At 39.6% G+C, this 20,239-nt stretch overlaps 1 protein-coding gene across 1 annotated transcript in view; it reads left to right on the top strand.

Moving 5' to 3' along the window:
• KIAA0319 (KIAA0319 ortholog) overlaps positions 1-20,239 on the top strand; it is a 77,665-nt gene that overhangs the window by 9,837 nt on the left and 47,589 nt on the right. Inside the window, exons 4-9 of the mRNA XM_049884937.1 lie at positions 221-413; positions 4,149-4,247; positions 6,976-7,073; positions 8,330-8,417; positions 9,534-9,626; positions 13,427-13,559. Of these exons, the coding sequence (XP_049740894.1) occupies positions 221-413; positions 4,149-4,247; positions 6,976-7,073; positions 8,330-8,417; positions 9,534-9,626; positions 13,427-13,559 (704 nt within the window). The remainder of the gene's footprint in view (positions 1-220; positions 414-4,148; positions 4,248-6,975; positions 7,074-8,329; positions 8,418-9,533; positions 9,627-13,426; positions 13,560-20,239) is intronic.

The raw sequence follows: 20,239 nt of genomic DNA, 5'->3' as shown, positions 1-20,239 counted from the left end.
CTTTTTTTTTTTCTGTACTATTTGTGCAACTCAAAGTTGCCTTACATTTTTAATAGGCAGCAGAGAGAGCATTTGAAAGAGATGGTCTAGAGTTCCAGAGTTTCGAGACAGTAGACATGGTATTTCAAATGTTACTGAATCTATTTTATGAAAAAGGTTAGTGACATTAGGTTGTGACTCTGATTTTCATAACAACTTATCCTTGTAATTGATCTCATAGGTTCTAATGCCTTCCCATAATCCTCCTCCACCCAACCTGGAGTTCAGCCCAGCAACCATGGAGGAGAACCTGGTTCCCACAGTCACCTCATGGAACACAAATCCCAGCCTCACAACACCTCCCACTAGCACTGTGCCCTCGCAGCCCACCCCATCTGAGCAGCCTGAATCTCCTACCACTTCTCCGTGGACAGGTAACTTTTAAAAAATGCAACTGGAAGAAGTGTACTGAAGACATGACGTAGAAGGTAGGAGTGACAATTTTTAAAGTGTACTCATTCCCTCCAGGCACATTTGTTGGGCACCTACCTTGTGCCAGAAACTGTGCTACACACTGAAATTAACAAGATGAATGAGCTTTGTCTCTTCCCTCGGCAACTCTATAGTCCAGGAAGGGAGACAGATGGTTTTGGTACAATGTGGTAAGTGCTGTGAGATGCTGCTACGGGAGCAGAGGAGGTGCATCTGAGCCTTCCTCGAGGGGCCAGGGCAGCCTTTCTAGAGGATAGAGTGAGCCAGCTAAAATGGGGTTGGCATGTTGTTCAAGTCGAAGGAGAAGCATGGCTAATAACATTAATGATAATTATATGTTTACTGAGCACTTACCAAGTGTCAGGCACCATGCTCAGCACTTCCCATCCATCATCTCATTCATTGCCTGGGCAGGGGAGAAGTACATGTGATATTTTGGGAGAACTGTAAGGAGTTCATTGTGGCTGGAACTGGTCACGTGAGTGGACAGGCAATGGAAAGATATGCTTCTGGAGTGGTAAACAGGGTAAGATTTTGAAGGATCCTGTGTCCTGTGCTAATGAATCTGTGCTTTATTGGAAGGGTATGAAGAATCCCCGAGTGACTTTAACCAGGGAAGCAAAATGATCAGATTCCTATTAAGAAGGTAGTATGGAGTTGAGTGAAAGCAAGAAGATTCATTAAAAGGCTGTACTGAATGGTTGCAGAGTGGAGAGAAGGAACCAGACTCAGGAAATATTAAGGGGGTAGAATCATTAGGATATGATAAGTGGATTGAATGTTGGGATAAGGAAAAATGAAGAACTCTTAAGATAGTAGCAGTTCAATGTACGGAAGTGACAATTAGTCAAGCAACTGGGGTGAAGATAAAGGATTGACAGCCATCGGTGTAGACATGAGGCGTATGTGAGATCATCCAAAAAGAGTGGGGGGTGAGCTTAGGAGAGACATGAGGGGTAGAACATCGGGGACACCATTGTATAAAGAGCTGGAAGAGCAGAAGAGCCAACAAAGCTGATTGAGTGGTAGTGCCAGACAGGAGATAAAGGGGAAAGTATGGACTAGGGGAAGAAAAGGGAGGAGAGAGTTCCAAGATGGAAGCCATTGTGGGGACCGTGGTCTTGGGGAACATCTAGCTCAATAGGCATGAGCTAGATGTTATAAAGAAAATGTTCTACATTCTGCTTTGGTAAGTAGTGTCTGGAGTCTTAAAAGTCTGGGAGCGGCCATGTAGAATCCTCCACTGGTCTCACTGCTTCAGGAGCAAGAAGAATGAAGAAAACTAAAGATACAATGGAAAGATTTGTCCAAAGGACTAATGGACCACATGTACCACAGTCTCCACCAGACTGAGTCCAGTACAACTAGATGGTGCCTGGATACCACCTCTGACTGCTCTGACAAGGATCTGGGCAGAGTTGGAGAAAAATGAAGAACAAAATTCTAACTCAAAAAGAAAGACCAGACTTGCTGGCCTGATAGAGACTGGAGAAACCCTGAGAGTATGGCCCCCAGACACCCTTTCAGCTTAGTAATGAGGTCACTCCTGAGGTTCACCCTTCAGCCAAAGATTGAACAGGCCCATCGAACAAAACAAGACTAAAGGGGCACACCATCCCTGGGGCAGGGACTGGAAGGCAGGAAGGAATAGGAAAGCTGGTAATAGGGAACCCAGGGTGAGAAGGGAGAGTGTTCACATGTCGTGCGGTTGTTAACCAATGTCCTAGAACAATGTGTGTACCATCTGATGAGAAACTAGTTTGTTCTATAAACCTTCATCTAAAGTACAATAAAAAAATTATTAAAAAAAAAAAAAGAAGGAAGCCATGATCAAAGGCCATGTGTTCACGGTGAGGACTGGAAGCTCCCATTAGATTTAACAACAAGGAAGTTATTAGAGACTTTTGTAAGACTTTAGTGTCATATTATCGTGGTTTTCTGTGGGTAATGTGCTTTGGTGTCATTCGATCTTGAGTTTTAGTACAGAGAAGGATAATGGTGGAAAATAAATGGTGTAGTATATTGAAAAGGAAACTGGCCTGGGAATTAGGTCCATGGGTTCTTATAGTACCTACTGCATAGAGTTGTTATGGAGGTAAAATGAATAGATAATTCCACAGCCCTTAGAACATTGCCTAGCACAGTTTAATCTGGTATGTGTTTATTGAATTAAATATATTTAAATTAATTAAATACTGGCCAGTCTATTGATAAGTACTCATATAGCCTCAGGCAACTTACTTTGCCTTTTCTGGGGCTTAGTTTCTTCATTTGAAAAGTGATCGATTCGGACCAATGTCCCTTTCTAACTCTACATTTGCTAACTTCTAGGGCACAGTCAGTACTAGTGGTGGGAGAGACCAATGTCCCTTTCTAACTCCACAGTTGCCAACTTCCAGGGCACAGTCTGTACTAGTGATGGTAGAGACCAATGTCCCTTTCTAACTCCACAGTTGCCAACTTCCAGGGCACAGTCAGTACTAGTGATGGGAGAGACCAATGTCCCTTTCTAACTCCACAGTTGCCAACTTCCAGGGCACAGTCAGTACTAGTGATGGGAGAGACCAATGTCCCTTTCTAACTCCACAGTTGCTAACTTCTGGGGCACAGTCAGTACTAGTTATGGGACAGAGAAGCCAGAAAAGCCAGCAGAGCCTCTGCAGCTGGCCAAGGGCCTGAGTACTGACTGAGAGAAGAGGAGCCAAGTTAAATGAGCAAAAAGCCCCTCTAATACCTCCAAGCTGATGAAACCTCTGGAGAGCCCCCCCCCCTTTTTTTTTCATTGTTCGCTATTCGCTTTGTGGCATGTTGACCTATCACAATAGTATTTTATAAGTGAAACTTATGTCCAGTCAAAAGAACCATGGTATGAACCTATCAATTTAATCCTAGTTATAGAGAAAGTGGAAATCCTGGTGGCGTAGTGGTTAAGTGCTATAGCTGCTAACCAAAGGGTTGTCAGTTCGAATCCACCAGGCGCTCCTTGGAAGCTCTATGGGGCAGTTCTACTCTGTCCTATAGGGTCGCTATGAGTCAGAATCGACTCGTTGGCACTGGGTTTGGTTTTGGTATATAAAGTATGTAAAGGAGCATTGTTCTGAATGCTGATGTATAGATAAGTGCTTTTGATGAGAGTAATGTTCCTGATGGTGTAGTTAAAAGTAGACTTTTTTTATGTAGGTTGACTGGATTTTCTCTTGGAAACATTCCAAGAGCAAGGCCATTAGCAGAAATTCATGAGGTTACTACTAGGACAACTGAGTGATATGTGAGTGATGATACGGAAACATTTATGGTGACAGTCAATCTTCTTATGATGAAAAATAGCACAGACCAGGGAATAAAGAAAAGCTGGTAGGAAGTGAAATAGAATCCACAGTACCTCACCTGTTTTGCACAACTCTTCTCACCCTGCTCAGTCAGTTTGAATCCTTATTTTCTTCACAGTGCCCACTCATATAGATGTTTTAAATTTACAAAGTCTACCTTGCAGCATAATATAGGGCATAGTTTAGTTACTCATCAGAGGAAAAAGTATCTTAGATAAAAATCATTTGAAGAACCATTACGAAAATATTACTCTATATTATCGATCTCTTGTAAGGAAGAATATAACATTTCATTATACTAAATAATGGAATATATACTATTTCTCATGAACTTTTTTTTTTTTTTAGTGGAAGAACTCCTGGTGTCTGCTGGAGATAACCTAGTAATAACGCTACCGACAAATGAAGTTGAACTGAAGGCTTTTGTTATACCAGCGCCATCTGCAGGTAAGAGTTTGACTTCCCTCTCTGACCGCTGAGGCTAGTATAGCTGGAGTGTTCTTCCGTACTAGGTCTTTACAGGTTATTTACAGCACTGGTTTATTTTCACAGCACTGTGTGGTATCACAGATGAGGTTTCTAGGGTGGAAGACATACCTTTGATGCTCGTAAACATCAAAGTTTATTGAAATTGTTTCAAAGGAGTGAGAGTACGGGAAAGTAAATAGAATTTGTATCCTTTCATTGAACCGGATGGAAAGCGGAGTGATAGAGCAAGGGAGATTTCCACATGCCAGATTTTGACCCGTGATAACCCATGAAGCTTGGGAAGATTCCACTGTGAGGAGAGAGAGGTGGCCTGTGCCCAAAGGTTTGCTTGGCAAATACTGCAGTGCTGCCAATATGGCACTTAGGTCCTCAGAGTACCGCACACCAGCTGTTCAAATAATGTTGTTCACAATGCCCTTTCTCCTACTTGTCCAGTGAACATTTGACCTATACCTGTGACCTATAAAGTGCATTTTTCTAGTTTTATTTTTTTGTTATTGTCGAAAAATAACTGTTTATGCAACAAAGCATATTCCAATTCAGCCGTTTCTACATGAACAATTCAGTGACATTGATTACACTCTTAGAGTTGTGCACCTGTTCTCACCCTCCTTTTCTGGGTCGTTCCTCCCCCATTCACCTAAACTCACTGCCTCTTAAGGTTCCCATCTAATCTACTGAGTCGCTGATATCACTCTGATACCATAAAGATAAGTTCTTAAAAGGGCATAATGCTCACGGCAGACGTGTTTTACTGGTTAAGCTAAACTATTGTTTGGTTCTAAGAAGACTTCAGGGGATATTTTCGGTTTAAATTTTAAAGATGCTCACATTCTTTATTAAGGTATACTCAATCTTAAAGTGTTTGAATATTTTTCATTTGGGTTGGTTCCTTTGTTTTTGTTTTTTTTTCCTTACCATATGTGGGTTGAAATTTTATAAACTGAAATGATAATACTTGGCATTTACATTTTAATCCTGTGAGTTGAGGTGTATGATTCCTTTTTAACTACCAGACTATCAAGGTTGGGGATGGTTACATCTTAATATAAACCAAAAACAAACCAAACCTGTTGCTATTGAGTCAATTCCTACTCATATAGGACAGAGTAAAATTGCCCTATAGGGTTTCCAAGGAGCGGCTGGTGGAGTCGACTGCTGACCTTTTGGTTAGCAGCCGAGCTCTTAACCACTGCACCACCAGGGCTCATCTCAATATAGGAATATTTAGTCTGTTTTGTGTCCTTAAACTCCAAGTGAATTGAAACCTGCTTGCCTTCTATTAAAGGAAAAAGAAGTACAGTGGATTATACTGTTAAAACATTTATGCCTAGCTCGATATAGCACCTGGAAGGAAAGTCATCAAATGCTAATAGTGAGGTTAGAGATGATTTATTTACTTGCTTTTTCACTTTCTATATTTTCTAAAAATTATATATAAAAAACCAAAAAAGTTGCCGTCAAGTTGATTTCGACTTGTAGCAACCCTATAGGACGGGGTAGAACTGCCCCATGGGGTTTCCAAGGAGCGCCTGGTGGATTCGGACTGCCAGCCTTTTTGGTTAGCAGCCATAGCTCTTAACCACTATACCACCAAATCATCTAAAATATAGAAAGTAAGAATACATAAATAAATCAACTAAAAATATAGAAAGTAAAAAAATAAATCATCTGAAAAACAAATAAATAAATCATCTCTAATCTCACTGTTAGCATTTGATGACTTTCCTTCCAGGTGCTATATCTGACTATACATCTGTTTTGACATAGTATAATCCACTGTAGTTAGCCCTCGTGGCACAGTAGTTAAAGTGCTCAGCTGCTAACTGAAAGGTTGGCAGTTCGAACCCACCAACTGCTCCGTGGAAGATGTGGCAGTCTGCTTCATAAAGATTATAGCCTTACCCCGATGGACCAGAACTCTAATTCACGTAAAAAGACCAGACTTAATAGTCTGACTGAGACTGGAAGAGCCCCCAAAGCCATGGCCCCCAGACACTCTGTTAACCCAGAACTAAAACCATTCCCGAAGCCTACTCTTCAGAAAGAGATTAGACTGGACGTATAAAACATAAAATAATACTCGTGAAGAGTGTGCTTCTTAGTTCCAGCAGATACAAGAGACCAAATGGGTGGCTTCTGTCTGGAGGCAAGATGAGAAGGCAGGAAGGGACAGATGCTGGTTGGAGGGACATGGGAAACCCAGGGTGGAAAGGGGGGCAGTATGCTGTCCATTATATATGAACTGCAACTAGCGTTATAAATTTTTGTGTAAGAAATTAACTTGAGGTGTAAACATTTACCTAAATCACAATGGTTAAAAAAAAAAAAAAAGATGACAATCTTGGGAAAAACACTATGGGGCAGTTCTACTCTGTCCTGTAGGGTCGCCCTGAGTCAGAATTGACTCGATGACAATGGGTTTGGTTTTCTTTTTATATTTTCTAAATTTTCTGTAAGTGTTATGTTTTCCCAAAAAAAAAAAAAAAACAAATTTTATATTAAAAAGCTACAGAAACCTGTTTAGTCCTCTCTTGGATCCTAGTTGAAAATTGAGTTCAGTATATCTAAGATTAATCTATGCTTTATTAGTGGGTTTAAGACTGTCCTTTCCTTCCCCTCTCCCAGATTATATAGGTGACCTCTCAGAATTTATGACTACTCTTGTTTCCTTTTTTACCCTCAGAAACAATCTACAATTATGAATGGAGTTTGATAAGCCACCCTGTAGACTACCAGGGTGAAATGGAACAAATACACATGCAAACTCTTAACCTCTCTCAAGTAAGTAACCTGAGACTGGTTGTATTTTACAGCATACTATAGAATGCGGTTAACACCTCTTAGCTGCTGAACTTAGAGGTCTCTCATAGAACTGTGAATAAGATCAAAAGAAAGATGCAGATGAACAAAGTTTCAACCACATAGGAAGACATTATTTAGTTATAGTTAAATAAAGGGGCTTTGGGGTAGCTTTTCTTTATTGGAGTTACTTGCCATGTCAATTCTAGGAGGAGGCTCGTTGGCCAGAGGTCTCTGTGGTGAAGTTAAAAGCCTGTCATCTAGCTTTTGCTGTCTTTGCAGTGTTGAGAGACATTCCTCTAGTTATCTCTGGTTCTCAACCAGACCCATTTATAGAGTTGCCAATAATTCCATTCTAGTTCATGAATTGCTTTGACTATCAAATATTGCCCCAAGATTTGGGCACCTCACAAGAAACATGTCTTCTTCCTGGCCCATAAGGCAAATACACTGACCTAGCTGCTAGATAGATAACTCTATGGGGAAGTTCTACTCTGTCCTATAGCATCGCTAGCTGCTAGATGTCTGGTTTCCTGCCATATGGGCATGTTGTCTTCATCTCCTGAGACTGCAGAGCTAATGATGCACCCCCTCATGTCACTGAGCTCTGTTTCTCAAAGTGTGCTACCCAGACAGCCTGCAGCCAACTCACCAGGGCTGCTTGTTAAAAATGCAAGTCCGCTGAGAGTGTCTGGGACCTGCATTTTTTTAACACACTTGCCAAGTAATTCCCCTATGCTCAAGCCTGAGAATTGCTGCCTAGGTGGGTCCAACTCACTTATGCCTCTGTAGGGCCTGCGAACACCTGCAACCACCATATGTTTATGCAAATAATGCATGCCTTCTATGTTTGTTTGCCAACCATGCCCTCCCCAACAAGGTGTTTTCATAAGCACACTATGCTAACTTTTTTTTACAGCAACAAGTAAAAAAAAAAAAATTGGCATAATGGCACTTTTACCTTGTGGGGGAGCGCGCAGTTGGCAAACAAACGCAGAAGGCGCATGTTATTTGCGTAAAAATATGGTAAGCTTAAGGCACATCTCGGTGATCCTCAGTATTCCAGAGCACAGGCTTCAGATATGTGGCTGCCTCTGGACAGATCCAAATGAGACTTTCTCCTGCCCCTTTTCTGTGCTGACTTTAGGAGTGTGGCTTCTGGGATATGCTAGGCTCTAGACAATGGTCCCGTCATGTCTTTTCCATGTTTACCTGTGTAACTTTTCTCTATGTTGCAGTTGTCAGTAGGACTTTATGCCTTCAAAGTAGCTGTTTCTAGTGAAAATGCCTTTGGAGAAGGATATGTAAATGTCACTGTTAGGCCAGGTAAGCCTGTGTGAGAGAATGGCCTCCTGTTGTCCAGGGCCATCTCATTTTTTTGGCACCTGAGTGGCATGGTGATGTCTTATTTAGTTTTACAGTAAATAAATTATTATTTTAACAGTAGAAAAAATATGAAAGGATTTTTTTTCTACTTTCTGTATAGCTCTTACTGCTCAGTTACATGCTATTTAAGGTTACAAGGTTATTTTTCTCTGATCTTGAGTGGTGGCAAATTGTCTATATTATAGGTTCCTCTGTTTAACATTTACTTCATGTACCCTCCATTTCCCATGATTCCACCCTTAGCTGCAGGGACAGTGTATTCAACTGAGCAACTGAAGTGTAGGCCATAGACTTTCAAGCCCAGTGGTTGAGAGTTCAGCTGCTAACCAAAAGGTTGGCAGTTCAAATCCACCAGGCGCTCCTTGGAACCCCTGTGGGGCAGTTCTACTCTGTCCTGTAGGGTTACTATGATTCGGAATCACCTCGACAGCCATGGGTTTTGGTCTCTTTCAGGCCAACACTAGCCCATCAGCCAGTGTATTTGTGTGTATTAGAAACAGATGACCCTTTATCTGGGCGAGCACAGCCCTGGCACAGTGAGTGGGATATGGGTACCTTTCTGCCTCCGCTACCTCCACAGCTGGGCTGAGGGCACAACCTATACAACTGAGGTGGACCTGCTGTGCACCGACTTCACCTTCCAGCTTTTACCTTTAGGGGCTGACAGCTCTCTCTTTTGTACATTCACCTGATTATTATTATAACTAAAGCATGATGATGTGGGGGAGGGTTGCAGTGGGAGCTTCAAGATCCAGTTGATCACAGGAGCTGGAACTACTGCTCACATTCTGTGACTAACCGTTTGATTATGATGACATGTCTTTGCTGAGCCTGGGCTTAAGAACAGAAATGTAAACTTGCAGACAAGCTCCTAAGCTTTACAGGAAGACTCCAAATCTTTGAAGAGTGCTCTCCATGGTGGAGGCTCCTAGGTTAAGCACCTTTGTGACAAAATGTTTATAATCAATCTTTTAAAAAATCACATTATTTTATTTGGGCCACAATAGATAAATGCACAACTTGAGTTTAGTATGCTTCTTTTTTTCTCTCACACAGCCCAAAGAGTCAACCAGCCCCCTGTAGCGGTTGTTTCTCCCCAAATACAAGAACTCACTCTGCCTTTGACTTCAGCCTTCATCGATGGCAGCCGTGTGTATCCTGCGATAATTTGGGTTTTGGGTTTGTGTTGTTTTGCCCTAAATACTATTAGTGTTTAATGGGAGCTATGCGTTAAGACTGAGAGAACCTATAGGCTAATATATATATATTATAATATATGTATATATGTAATATATATACATATATTATAATACATTATACATATTATGTATATATGTAATATATATGTGTGTATATATATGTAATATATACACATATATTATAATATATTATACATAATATATTATACATATATTAGCCTGTAGGTTCTCTCAGCCTTAACGCATAGCTCCCATTAAACACTAACAGTATTTAGTTTTATATATGTATATATATAACATGTATATAACATACTGATAGATGACCATCTCCTTCTTTAGTTTTATATCTTAAAGTTCTTACATGTTATTTCTTTCATCACAACCTCTCTGCCCTGTGCTCTCTTTCCTTTCTGTTTTGCCTCATTTGCCTATGAAAAAATTATTTGGGGCCCAGCTATTTGTTTTGGAATTAAAGTGGTTATTAAAGTATCTACCTTTGAGGTCGTATATATGATTAACAGTTGAGACATCACTTTTAATAAATCTTAGAAGGGTAACCTTCAGTGACAGTAGGTGGTGGTTTGTTTAATTTAATTCAGAGTTCATTTGACCTTCTATTAGCATACATGGGGAGTGGGCCCCAGTGTAACGACAGGTGCCCATGCAAGTGAAGATAGATTGAAAACATATCCTGTGTTTGATTTTGTTCAACAATATCAGTGTAACTTAACTGGTAATTACATTTTATGTGCTGTTATGGATTCAATTGTGTCCCCCAAAAGTATGTATTGTAAATCCTAACCTCTATAGGATCACTGTGAGTCAGAAGCGACTCAGCACAATGGGTTTGGTTTGCGTTTCGGATGCCTGTGGTTATAATCCCATCTAGAAACAAGTTGTCTTTGTTGTGTTAATGAGACAGGATTACTTTAGGGTGTATTTTGAATCAGTTCCTTTGAGATATAAAAGAGATTAAACAAACAAGCGAGCAAGCAGAGATGGGAGAAGATAGATGCCAGGCCACATGGAGATCTCCAAGGAATCAGGAAACAAGCTGAAGAGACAAAGGCCTTCCCCTAGAGCTGACAGAGGGAGAGAGCCTTCCCCCAAAACCAGCACCCTGAATTTGGACTTCTAGCCTCCTAAACATTGAGAAAATAGATTTCTGTTTGTTAAAGCCAATCATTTGTGGTATTTCTGTTACGGCAGAACTAGATAAGACAGAATTTGGTACTGGCACAGTGGGGTGCTCCTCTAACAGATACCTAAAATGTGGAAGTGGTTTTCAAATTGGGTAATGGGTAGATGTTGGAAGAGTTTTAAGGTACCTAATAGTAAAAACCGTAGATTGCCTTGAGGAGACTGTTGGTAGAATTATGGATGTCAAAGACAGTTTTGATGAGGGCTCAGAAGAAGGTGAGGAGAGCTATAGAGAAAGTCTCTATCATCTTAGAGAATACATTTGGCACCAGCAACAGAATGTTGCTAGAAATGTGGATTTAAATGTGCTTCTGGAGAGGCTTTAAAAGAAAATGATGAAACATATGATTGGATAATGGAGGAAGGGCAATGCTTTTTATGCAGTGGCAGAGAACTTGTCTGAATTACGTTCAAATGTTTGTTGAAAGGTAGAACTTGTGATAAACTTGGGTATCTGGCCGATGAGATTTCTAAGCAAGATTTTAAAGGAGATCATGGTTTCTCTTTGTTGCTTATAGTAAAATGCAGTAAAATGAGGAGAGAGATGGACTTAAAAATGAACTGTGCAACGTGAAAACAAAACTTAAAGATTTGGAAAATTCTGTAGTACAAACTAAGGACACATGTCCTAGAATGTTCACCAGGGATGTGGCTACACAATCTCTTGTTCAAGAAATTAAGCCTGTGACTGATGGATCTAACCAGCTACCACGGCAGAAAAACCCATCAGGTTAGACTGAAGGGGACAGGAAAGAACGAAAGGAAAGAATGCCATCTGCTTCTTGGTATTCTACAGGCGGGAAACAGGCCAAAGGAGGTACATCTGATGACCTCCAAGAAAAGAAAAGCACCTTCCCTGGAGCAGCTCGGAGATCAACAGAACTGTTGGAAGAAGCACTGGTAGCAAGACATTCTCGGTTTCAAAGGGTGGGGCCCTGGTCTCTTGGATCTCAAAGGGTGTGGCCACACCCTCCTGGGTTTCAAAGAGTTGGATCTTTGCCAACTCAGATCTGACATATGGGGCTGCCTTTAAGGTGTGCCAGGGATATGGGGCTGCTACCCAAAGCTGAGGAGGTGGGGCTGCCATGCTCAAGAGGCAGAAGAACAGGGCCTATTGAGGCTGAGGGGGTGAGGTCTACACTCAGATGGACTAGAAGAATGGAGCCACCTAAAAGCTGAGGGATCAGAGGGAGCAGAAATACCACATCCACCTGTATTTCTGTTATACCAGCACTAAATAACTAAGACATGTGCATTTAATCACAAAGCTAATACCAAATTATGTAGAGTGAAGAATAGCTGCCTTGGTTGTTAGAATAAGAGCACTTATTAGCCATTAATGCTGCTCCACTTTGCAGGCTTGCAGATGTACAGAAATCACATTGACATACTGTTTGCAGCTATTCAAATATAATATAGATGCCCACATTTCTTCCTTAATGATATGAAAATAAAGCATATTTTAAATGAAAATATTTGCATGAGAAAATGCATCATGTTTTGATTCCTCTAATTAGGCTTAGTTACATGAACCTGTTCTTTCCTTAAATGAATTAAATGAAACTGGCCTTCTCCCAGGTCTAATTTTCTGTGATTCTACATGGCACATTTTGTTTACTCTCTTTTGAAGTAGAAATGAGAATTTTTTATAGAGGTGTACTACCTTTCTCTGGATTTACACATTAATAATTAAAGTAGCAAAAGGGGTTTTGTAAATTATAGATAAGTATTGCTTAAATCTTTTATGAATCTATCAGTTCAGAAACCCACTTAAAATGAACATTTGGATAATATGCTGTAGTAAAGTGAGGTTTAAAAGTAGCATTTCAATGTGCTACACTTCACTGACTCCTATTTTTTTAAAAAGCGATAGTGTCTGTCACTACACTTCTTAAATACTGGACTGAGTGATGGAAATCCAAGAAGGAGGAGGAAAAATCGTTCTGTCTTAGTTGTCTAGTGCTGCCATAACAGAAATACCACAAGTAGGTGGCTTTAACAAAGAAATTTATTACCTCACAGTAAAGTAGGCAAAAAGTCCAAATTCAAGGCATCGGCTCCAGGGGAAGGCTTTCCCTGTCAGCTCTAGAAGAAGGTCCTAGTCCTCAGTCTTCCCCTGGTCGAGGAGCTTCCCCTGGTCCAAAGGATGCTCTCTGCACCTGATGCTGCTTTCTTGGTGGTATGAGGTCCCCAACTCTGTGCTAGCTTCTCTTTCCTTTTATCTCTTGAGAGATAAAAGATGGTGCAGGTCACACCCCAGGGAAACTCCCTTTATATTGGATCAGGGAGGTGACCTGGGTAAGGGTGGTGTTACAATCCCACCCTAATCCTTTTAACCACAGGCGAAGATTATGATTTAGAACACATAGGAAAATCACAGAATGCAGGACAACCACACATAGCCTAACCAAGCTGATACATTTTTTGCGGGACATAATTTGATCCATGACACCTCCCTCTGATACATATGTGACAATATAAACTAGACAACTCAAGTTTTACTATTCTTGCATCTCATTTTGATTTTTGTTTATTTTTAAATCTTTCTAGAAAGTACAGATGATACTCAAATAGTGAGTTACCACTGGGAAGAAATTAACGGGCCCTTCAGAGAAGAGAAGACATCAGTTGATTCCCCCGTCTTACACTTGTCTGACCTTGTTCCCGGTAACTATACTTTCAGGCAAGTGGACTCCCCTGCTTTCTTGTGCTTCCTACTACTCATGTTTTGACAGTTTCCTTTAATTAAGCCTGTATAACATTTTGATCAAAAGCAAGGCAGATTCAGTTTCTTTGGGGGTTTTGGTTGGCAGCCATTTTAGACATTGATGTCCTCATCAATTAATATGAATTATAAGTGCCCGTTTGTTGGAAACGTTTGATTTTGGTTGCCGGAAATAGTATGGGGATGACATCCTGTTCTGTCGAGTTATGTAAAAGAACATTTGTATCTTCAGAGTCAAAGTGAGGCAGAGTTAGGTGGATGATTATGTTTCTTCATTTTTTTCTTTCTTTTTACAACTCTTTTAGGTGTAATCGATGTATAATAAGCTACACATATTTAAAGTATAAAATTTGATGAGTTTTGACATCACTCTAGAAGTTTCCTTATGCCCCTTTATAATCTATCGCTTCCTCCACTTCCATCCCGAGGCACTCACTGTCCTGATTTCTGTCACTTTAAGTTATTTTGCATTTTTACAATTTTATGTAAATGGAATTTTACTTCTTTTTATACTCCTTTTTCCCTGGCTTCTTTTACTCAGACTTTTATTTATTTATTTAATTTTTTAATTAACTTTTATTGAGCTTCAAGTGAACGTTTACAAATCAAGTCAGACTGTCACATATAAGTTTATATACACCTTACTCTGTACTCCCACTTGCTCTCCCCCTAATGAGTCAGCCCTTCCAGTCTCTCCTTTCCAGACAATTTTGCCAGCTTCCAGCTCACTCTATCCTCCCATCCCCCTCCAAACAGGAGATGCCAACACAGTCTCAAGTGTCCACCTGATACAAGTAGCTCACTCTTCATCAGCATCTCTCTCCTACCCACCGTCCAGTCCCTTTCATGTCTGATGAGTTGTCTTCGGGAATGGTTCCTGTCTTGTGCCAACAGAAGGTTTGGGGACCATGACCGCCGGGATTCCTCTAGTCTCAGTCAGACCATTAAGTCTGGTCTTTTTATGAGAATTTGGGGTCTGCATCCCACTGATCTCCTGCTCCCTCAGGGGTTCTCTGTTGTACTCCCTGTCAGGGCAGTCATCGATTGTGGCCGGGCACCATCTAGTTCTTCTGGTCTCAGGATGATGTAGGTCTCTGGTTCATGTGGCCCTTTCTGTCTCTTGGGCTCATAGTTATCGTGTGACCTTGGTGTTCTTCATTGTCCTTTGCTCCAGGTGGGTTGAGACCAATTGATGCATCTTAGATGGCCGCTTGTTAGCATTTAAGACCCCAGATGCCACATTTCAAAGTGGGATGCAGAATGTTTTCATAATAGAATTATTTTGCCAATTGACTTAGAAGTCCCCTTAAACCATGGTCCGCAAACCCCCACCATTGCTCCGCTGACCTTTGAAGCATTCAGTTTATCCCAGAAACTTCTTTGCTTTTGGTCCAGTCCAGTTGAGCTGACCTTCCGTGTATTGAGTATTGTCCTTCCCTTCACCTAAAGTAGTTCTTATCTACTAATTAATCAGTAAAAAATCCTCTCCCACCCTCCCTCCCTCCCCGCCTCGTAACCACAAAAGTATGTGTTCTTCTTAGTTTATACTATTTCTCAAGATCTTATAACAGTGGTCTTATACAATATTTGTCCTTTTGCCTCTGACTAATTTCACTCAGCATAATGCCTTCCAGGTTCCTCCATGTTATGAAATGTTTCACAGATTCGTCACTGTTCTTGATCGATGCGTAGTATTCCATTGTGTGAATATACCACAATTTATTTAACCATTCATCTGTTGGTGGACACCTTGGTTGCTTCCAGCTTTTTGCTATTGTAAACAGAGCTGCAATAAACATGGGTGTGCATATATCTGTTTGTGTAAAGGCTCTTATTTCTCTAGGGTATATTCCAAGGAGTGGGGTTTCTGGGTTGTATGGTAGTTCTATTTCTAACTGTTTAAGATAACGCCAGAGAGATTTCCAAAGTGGTTGTACCATTTTACATTCCCACCAGCAGTGTATAAGAGTTCCAATCTCTCCGCAGCCTCTCCAACATTTATTATTTTGTGTTTTAGGATTAATGCCAGCCTCGTTGGAGTGAGATAGAATCTCATCGTAGTTTTAATTTGCATTTCTCTACTGGCTAATGATCGAGAGCATTTTCTCATGTATCTGGTAGCTGCCTGAATATCTTCTTTAGTGAAGTGTGTGTTCATATCCTTTGCTCACTTCTTGATTGGGTTGTTTGTCTTTTTGTGGTTGAGTTTTGACAGAATCATGTAGATTTTAGAGATCAGGCGCTAGTCGGAGATGTCATAGCTGAAAATTCTTTCCCAGTCTGTAGGTGGTCTTTTTACTCTTTCAGTGAAGTCTTTAGATGAGCATAAGTGTTTGATTTTTAGGAGCTCCCAGTTATCAGGTTTCTCTTCATTTTTGGTAATGTTTTGTATTCTGTTTATGCCTTGTATTAGGGCTCCTAAGGTTGTCTCTATTTTTTCTTCCATGATCTTTATCGTTTTAGTCTTTATGTTTAGGTCTTTGATCCACTTGGAGTTAGTTTTTGTGCATGGTGTGAGGTATGGGTCCTGTTTCATTTTTGTGCAAATGGATATCCAGTTATGCCAGCACCATTTGTTAAAAAGACTATCTTTTCCGCAATTAACTGACACTGGGCCTTTGTCAAATATCAGCTGCTCATATGTGGATGGATTTATATCTGGGTTCTCAATTCTGTTCCACTGGTCTATGTGTCTGTTGTTGTACCAGTACCAGGCTGTTTTGACTACTGTGGCTGTATAATAGGTTCTGAAGTCAGGTAGAGTGAGGCCTCCCACTTTCTTCTTCTTTTTCAGTAATGCTTTGCTTATCCGGGGCTTCTTTCCCTTCCATATGAAGTTGGTGATTTGTTTCTCTATCCCCTCAAAAAATGACATTGGAATTTGGATCGGAAGTGCATTGTATGTATAGATGGGTTTTGGTAGAATAGACATTTTTACTATGTTAAGTCTTCCTATCCATGAGCAAGGTATGTTTTTCCACTTAAGTATGTCCTTTTTAATTTCTTATAGTAGAGCTTTGTAGTTTTCTTTCTATAGGTCTTTTACATCCTTGGTAAGATTTATTCCTAAGTATTTTATCTTCTTGGGGGCTACTGTGAATGGTATTGAGTTGGTGATTTCCTCTTCGATGTTCTTTTTGTTGATGTAGAGGAATACAAGTGATTTTTGTATGTTTATCATATAACCTGAGACTCTGCCAAACTCTTCTACTAGTTTCAGTAGTTTTCTGGAGGATTCCTTGGGGTTTTCTGTGTATAAGATCATGTCATCTGCAAATAGAGATAATTTTACTTCCTCTTTGCCAATCCGGATGCCCTTTATTTCTTTGTCTAGCCTAATTGCTCTGGCTAGGACCTCTAGCACAATGTCGAATAAGAGTGGTGATAAAGGGCATCCTTGTCTGGTTCCCGTTCTCAAGGGAAATGCTTTCAGGCTCTCTCCATTTAGAGTGATGTTGGCTGTTGGCTTTGCATAGATGCCCTTTATTATGTTGAGGAATTTTCCTTCAATTCCTATTTTGGTGAGAGTTTTTATCATAAATGGGTGTTGGACTTTGTCAAATGCCTTTTCTGCATCAATTGATAAGATCATGTGGTTTTCGTCTTTTGTTTTATTTATATGGTGGATTACATTAATGGTTTTTCTAATATTAAACCAGCCTTGCATACCTGGTATAAATCCCACTTGGTCGTGGTGAATTATTTTTTTGATATGTTGTTGAATTCTATTGGCTAGAATTTTGTTGAGGATTTTTGCATCTATGTTCATGAGGGATATAGGTCTGTAATTTTCTTTTTTTGTGATGTCTTTACCTGGTTTTGGTATCAGGGAGATGGTGGCTTCATAGAATGAGTTGGGTAGTATTCTGTCATTTTCTATATTTTGAAATACCGTGAGCAGTAGTGGTGTTATCGCTTCTCTGAAAGTTTGGTAGAACTCTGCAGTATAGCCATCCGGGCCAGGGCTTTTTTTTGTTGGGAGTTTTTTGATTACGGTTTCAATCTCTTTTTTTGTTATGGGTCTATTTAGTTGTTCTACTTCTGATTGTGTTAGTTTAGGTAGGTAGTGTTTTTCCAGGAATTCATCCATTTCTTCTAGGTTTTCAAATTTGTTAGCATACAATTTTTCATAATAATCTGATATGATTCTTTTAATTTCAGTTGGGTCTGTTGTGATGTGGCCCTTCTCGTTTCTTATTCGGGTTATTTGTTTCCTTTCCTGTATTTCTTTAGTCAGTCTAGCCAATGGTTTATCGATTTTGTGAATTTTTTCAAAGAACCAGCTTTTGGCTTTGTTAATTCTTTCAATTGTTTTTCTGTTCTCTAATTCATTTAGTTCAGCTCTGATTTTTATTATTTGTTTTTTTCTGGTGCCTGATGGGTTCTTTTGTTGCTCACTTTCTATTTGTTCAAGTTGTAGGGACAGTTCTCTGATTTTGGCTCTTTCTTCTTTTTGTATGTGTGCATTTATTGATATAAATTGGCCTCTGAGCACTGCTTTTGCTGTGTCCCAGAGGTTTTGATAGGAAGTATTTTCATTCTTGTTGCATTCTATGAATTTCCTTATTCCCTCCTTGATGTCTTCTATAACCCAGTCTTTTTTCAGGAGGATATTGTTCAGTTTCCAAGTATTTGATTTCTTTTCCCTAGTTTTTCTGTTATTGATTTCTACTTTTATTGCCTTGTGGTCTGAGAAGATGCTTTGTAGTATTTCGATGTTTTGGATTCTGCAAAGGTTTGTTTTATGACCTAATATGTGGTCTATTCTAGAGAATGTTCCATGTGCGCTAGAAAAAAAAGTATACTTTGCAGCTGTTGGGTGGAGAGTTCTGTATAAGTCAATGAGGTCAAGTTGGTTGATTGTTCTAATTAGGCCTTCCGTGTCTCTATTGAGCTTACTGGATGTCCTGTCCTTCTCCAAAAGTGGTGTGTTGAAGTCTCCTACTATAATTGTGGAGGTGTCTATCTCACTTTTCAGTTCTGTTAAAATTTGATTTATGTATCTTGCAGCCCTGTCATTGGGTGCATAAATATTTAATATGGTTATATCTTCCTGATCAATTGTCCCTTTTATCATTATATAGTGTCCTTCTTTATCCTTTGTGGAGGATTTAAGTTTAAAGTCTATTTTGTCAGAAATTAATATTGCAATTCTTTTTTTACTTATTGTTTGCTTGATATATTTTTTTCCATCCTTTGAGTTTTAGTTTGTTTGTGTCTCTAAGTCTAAGGTGTGTCTCTTGTAGGCAGCATATAGATGGATTGTGTTTCTTTATCCAGTCCGAGACTCTCTGTCTCTTTATTGGTGCATTTAGTCCATTTACATTCAGCGTAATTATAGATAAGTAAGTGTTTAGTGTTGTCATTTTGATGCCTTTTTATGTGTGTTGTTGACAATTTCATTTTTCCAGTTACTTTTTTGTGCTGAGACTTTTTTCTTTGTAAATTGTGAGATCCTCATTTTCATAGTATTTGACTTTATGTTTGTTGAGTCGTTACGTTTTTCTTGGTTTTTATTTTGAGTTACGGAGTTGTTATACCTTTTTGTGGTTATCTTAATATTTACCCCTATTTTTCTAAGTGAAAACCTAACTTGTATTGTCCTATATCGCCTTGTATCCCTCTCCATATGGCAGTTCTATGCCTTCTGTATTTAGACCCTCTTTTTGATTACTGTGATCTTTTACATATTGACTTCAATGATTCCATTTTGAGCATTTTTTTCTTTTTAAAATTAATTTTAATTTGTTTTTGTGATTTCCCTATTTGAGCTGATATCAGGATGTTCAGTTCTGTGACCTTGTGTTGTGCTGGTATCTGATATTATTGGTTTTCTGACCAAACAATTTCCTTTAGTATTTCTGGTAGCTTTGGTTTGGTTTTTGCAAATTCTCTAAGCTTGTGTTTATCTGTAAATATCTTAATTTCACCTTCATATTTGAGAGAGAGTTTTGCTGGATATATGATCCTTGGCTGGCAGTTTTTCTCCTTCAGTGCTCTGTATATGTCATCCCATTGCCTTCTTGCCTACATGGTTTCTGCTGAGTAGTCTGAACTTATTGATTCTGCCTTGAAGGAGACCTTTCTTTTATCCCTGGCTGCTTTTAAAATTTTCTCTTTATCTTTGGTTTTGGCAAGTTTGATGATAAGGTGTCTTGGTGTTTTTCTTTTTGGATCAATCTTAAATGGGGTTCGATGAGCATCTTGGATGGATATCCTTTTATCTTTCATGATGTCAGGGAAGTTTTCTGTCAGCAGATCTTCAACTATTTACTCTGTGTTTTCTGTCCTCCCTCCCTGTTCTGGGACTCCAGTCACACGCAAGTTATCCTTCTTGATAGAGTCCCACATGATTCTTAGGGTTTCTTCATTTTTTTAAATTCTTTTATCTGATTTTTTTCCAGCTATGTTGGTGTTAATTCCCTGGTCCTCCAGATTTCCCAGTCTGCATTCTAATTGCTCGAGTCTGCTCCTCTGACTTCCTATTGCGTTGTCTAATTCTGTAATTTTATTGTTAATCTTTTGGATTTCTGCCTGCTGTCTCTCTATGGATTCTTGCAACTTATTAATTTTTCCACTATGTTCTTGAATAATCTTTTTGAGTTCTTCAACTGTTTTATCAGTGTGTTCCTTGGCTT

This window comes from Elephas maximus, chromosome 1 (genome assembly GCF_024166365.1).
Source record: "Elephas maximus indicus isolate mEleMax1 chromosome 1, mEleMax1 primary haplotype, whole genome shotgun sequence".
Taxonomy (NCBI): domain Eukaryota; kingdom Metazoa; phylum Chordata; class Mammalia; order Proboscidea; family Elephantidae; genus Elephas; species Elephas maximus.
This window is presented reverse-complemented; position numbering and strand designations above follow the sequence as displayed.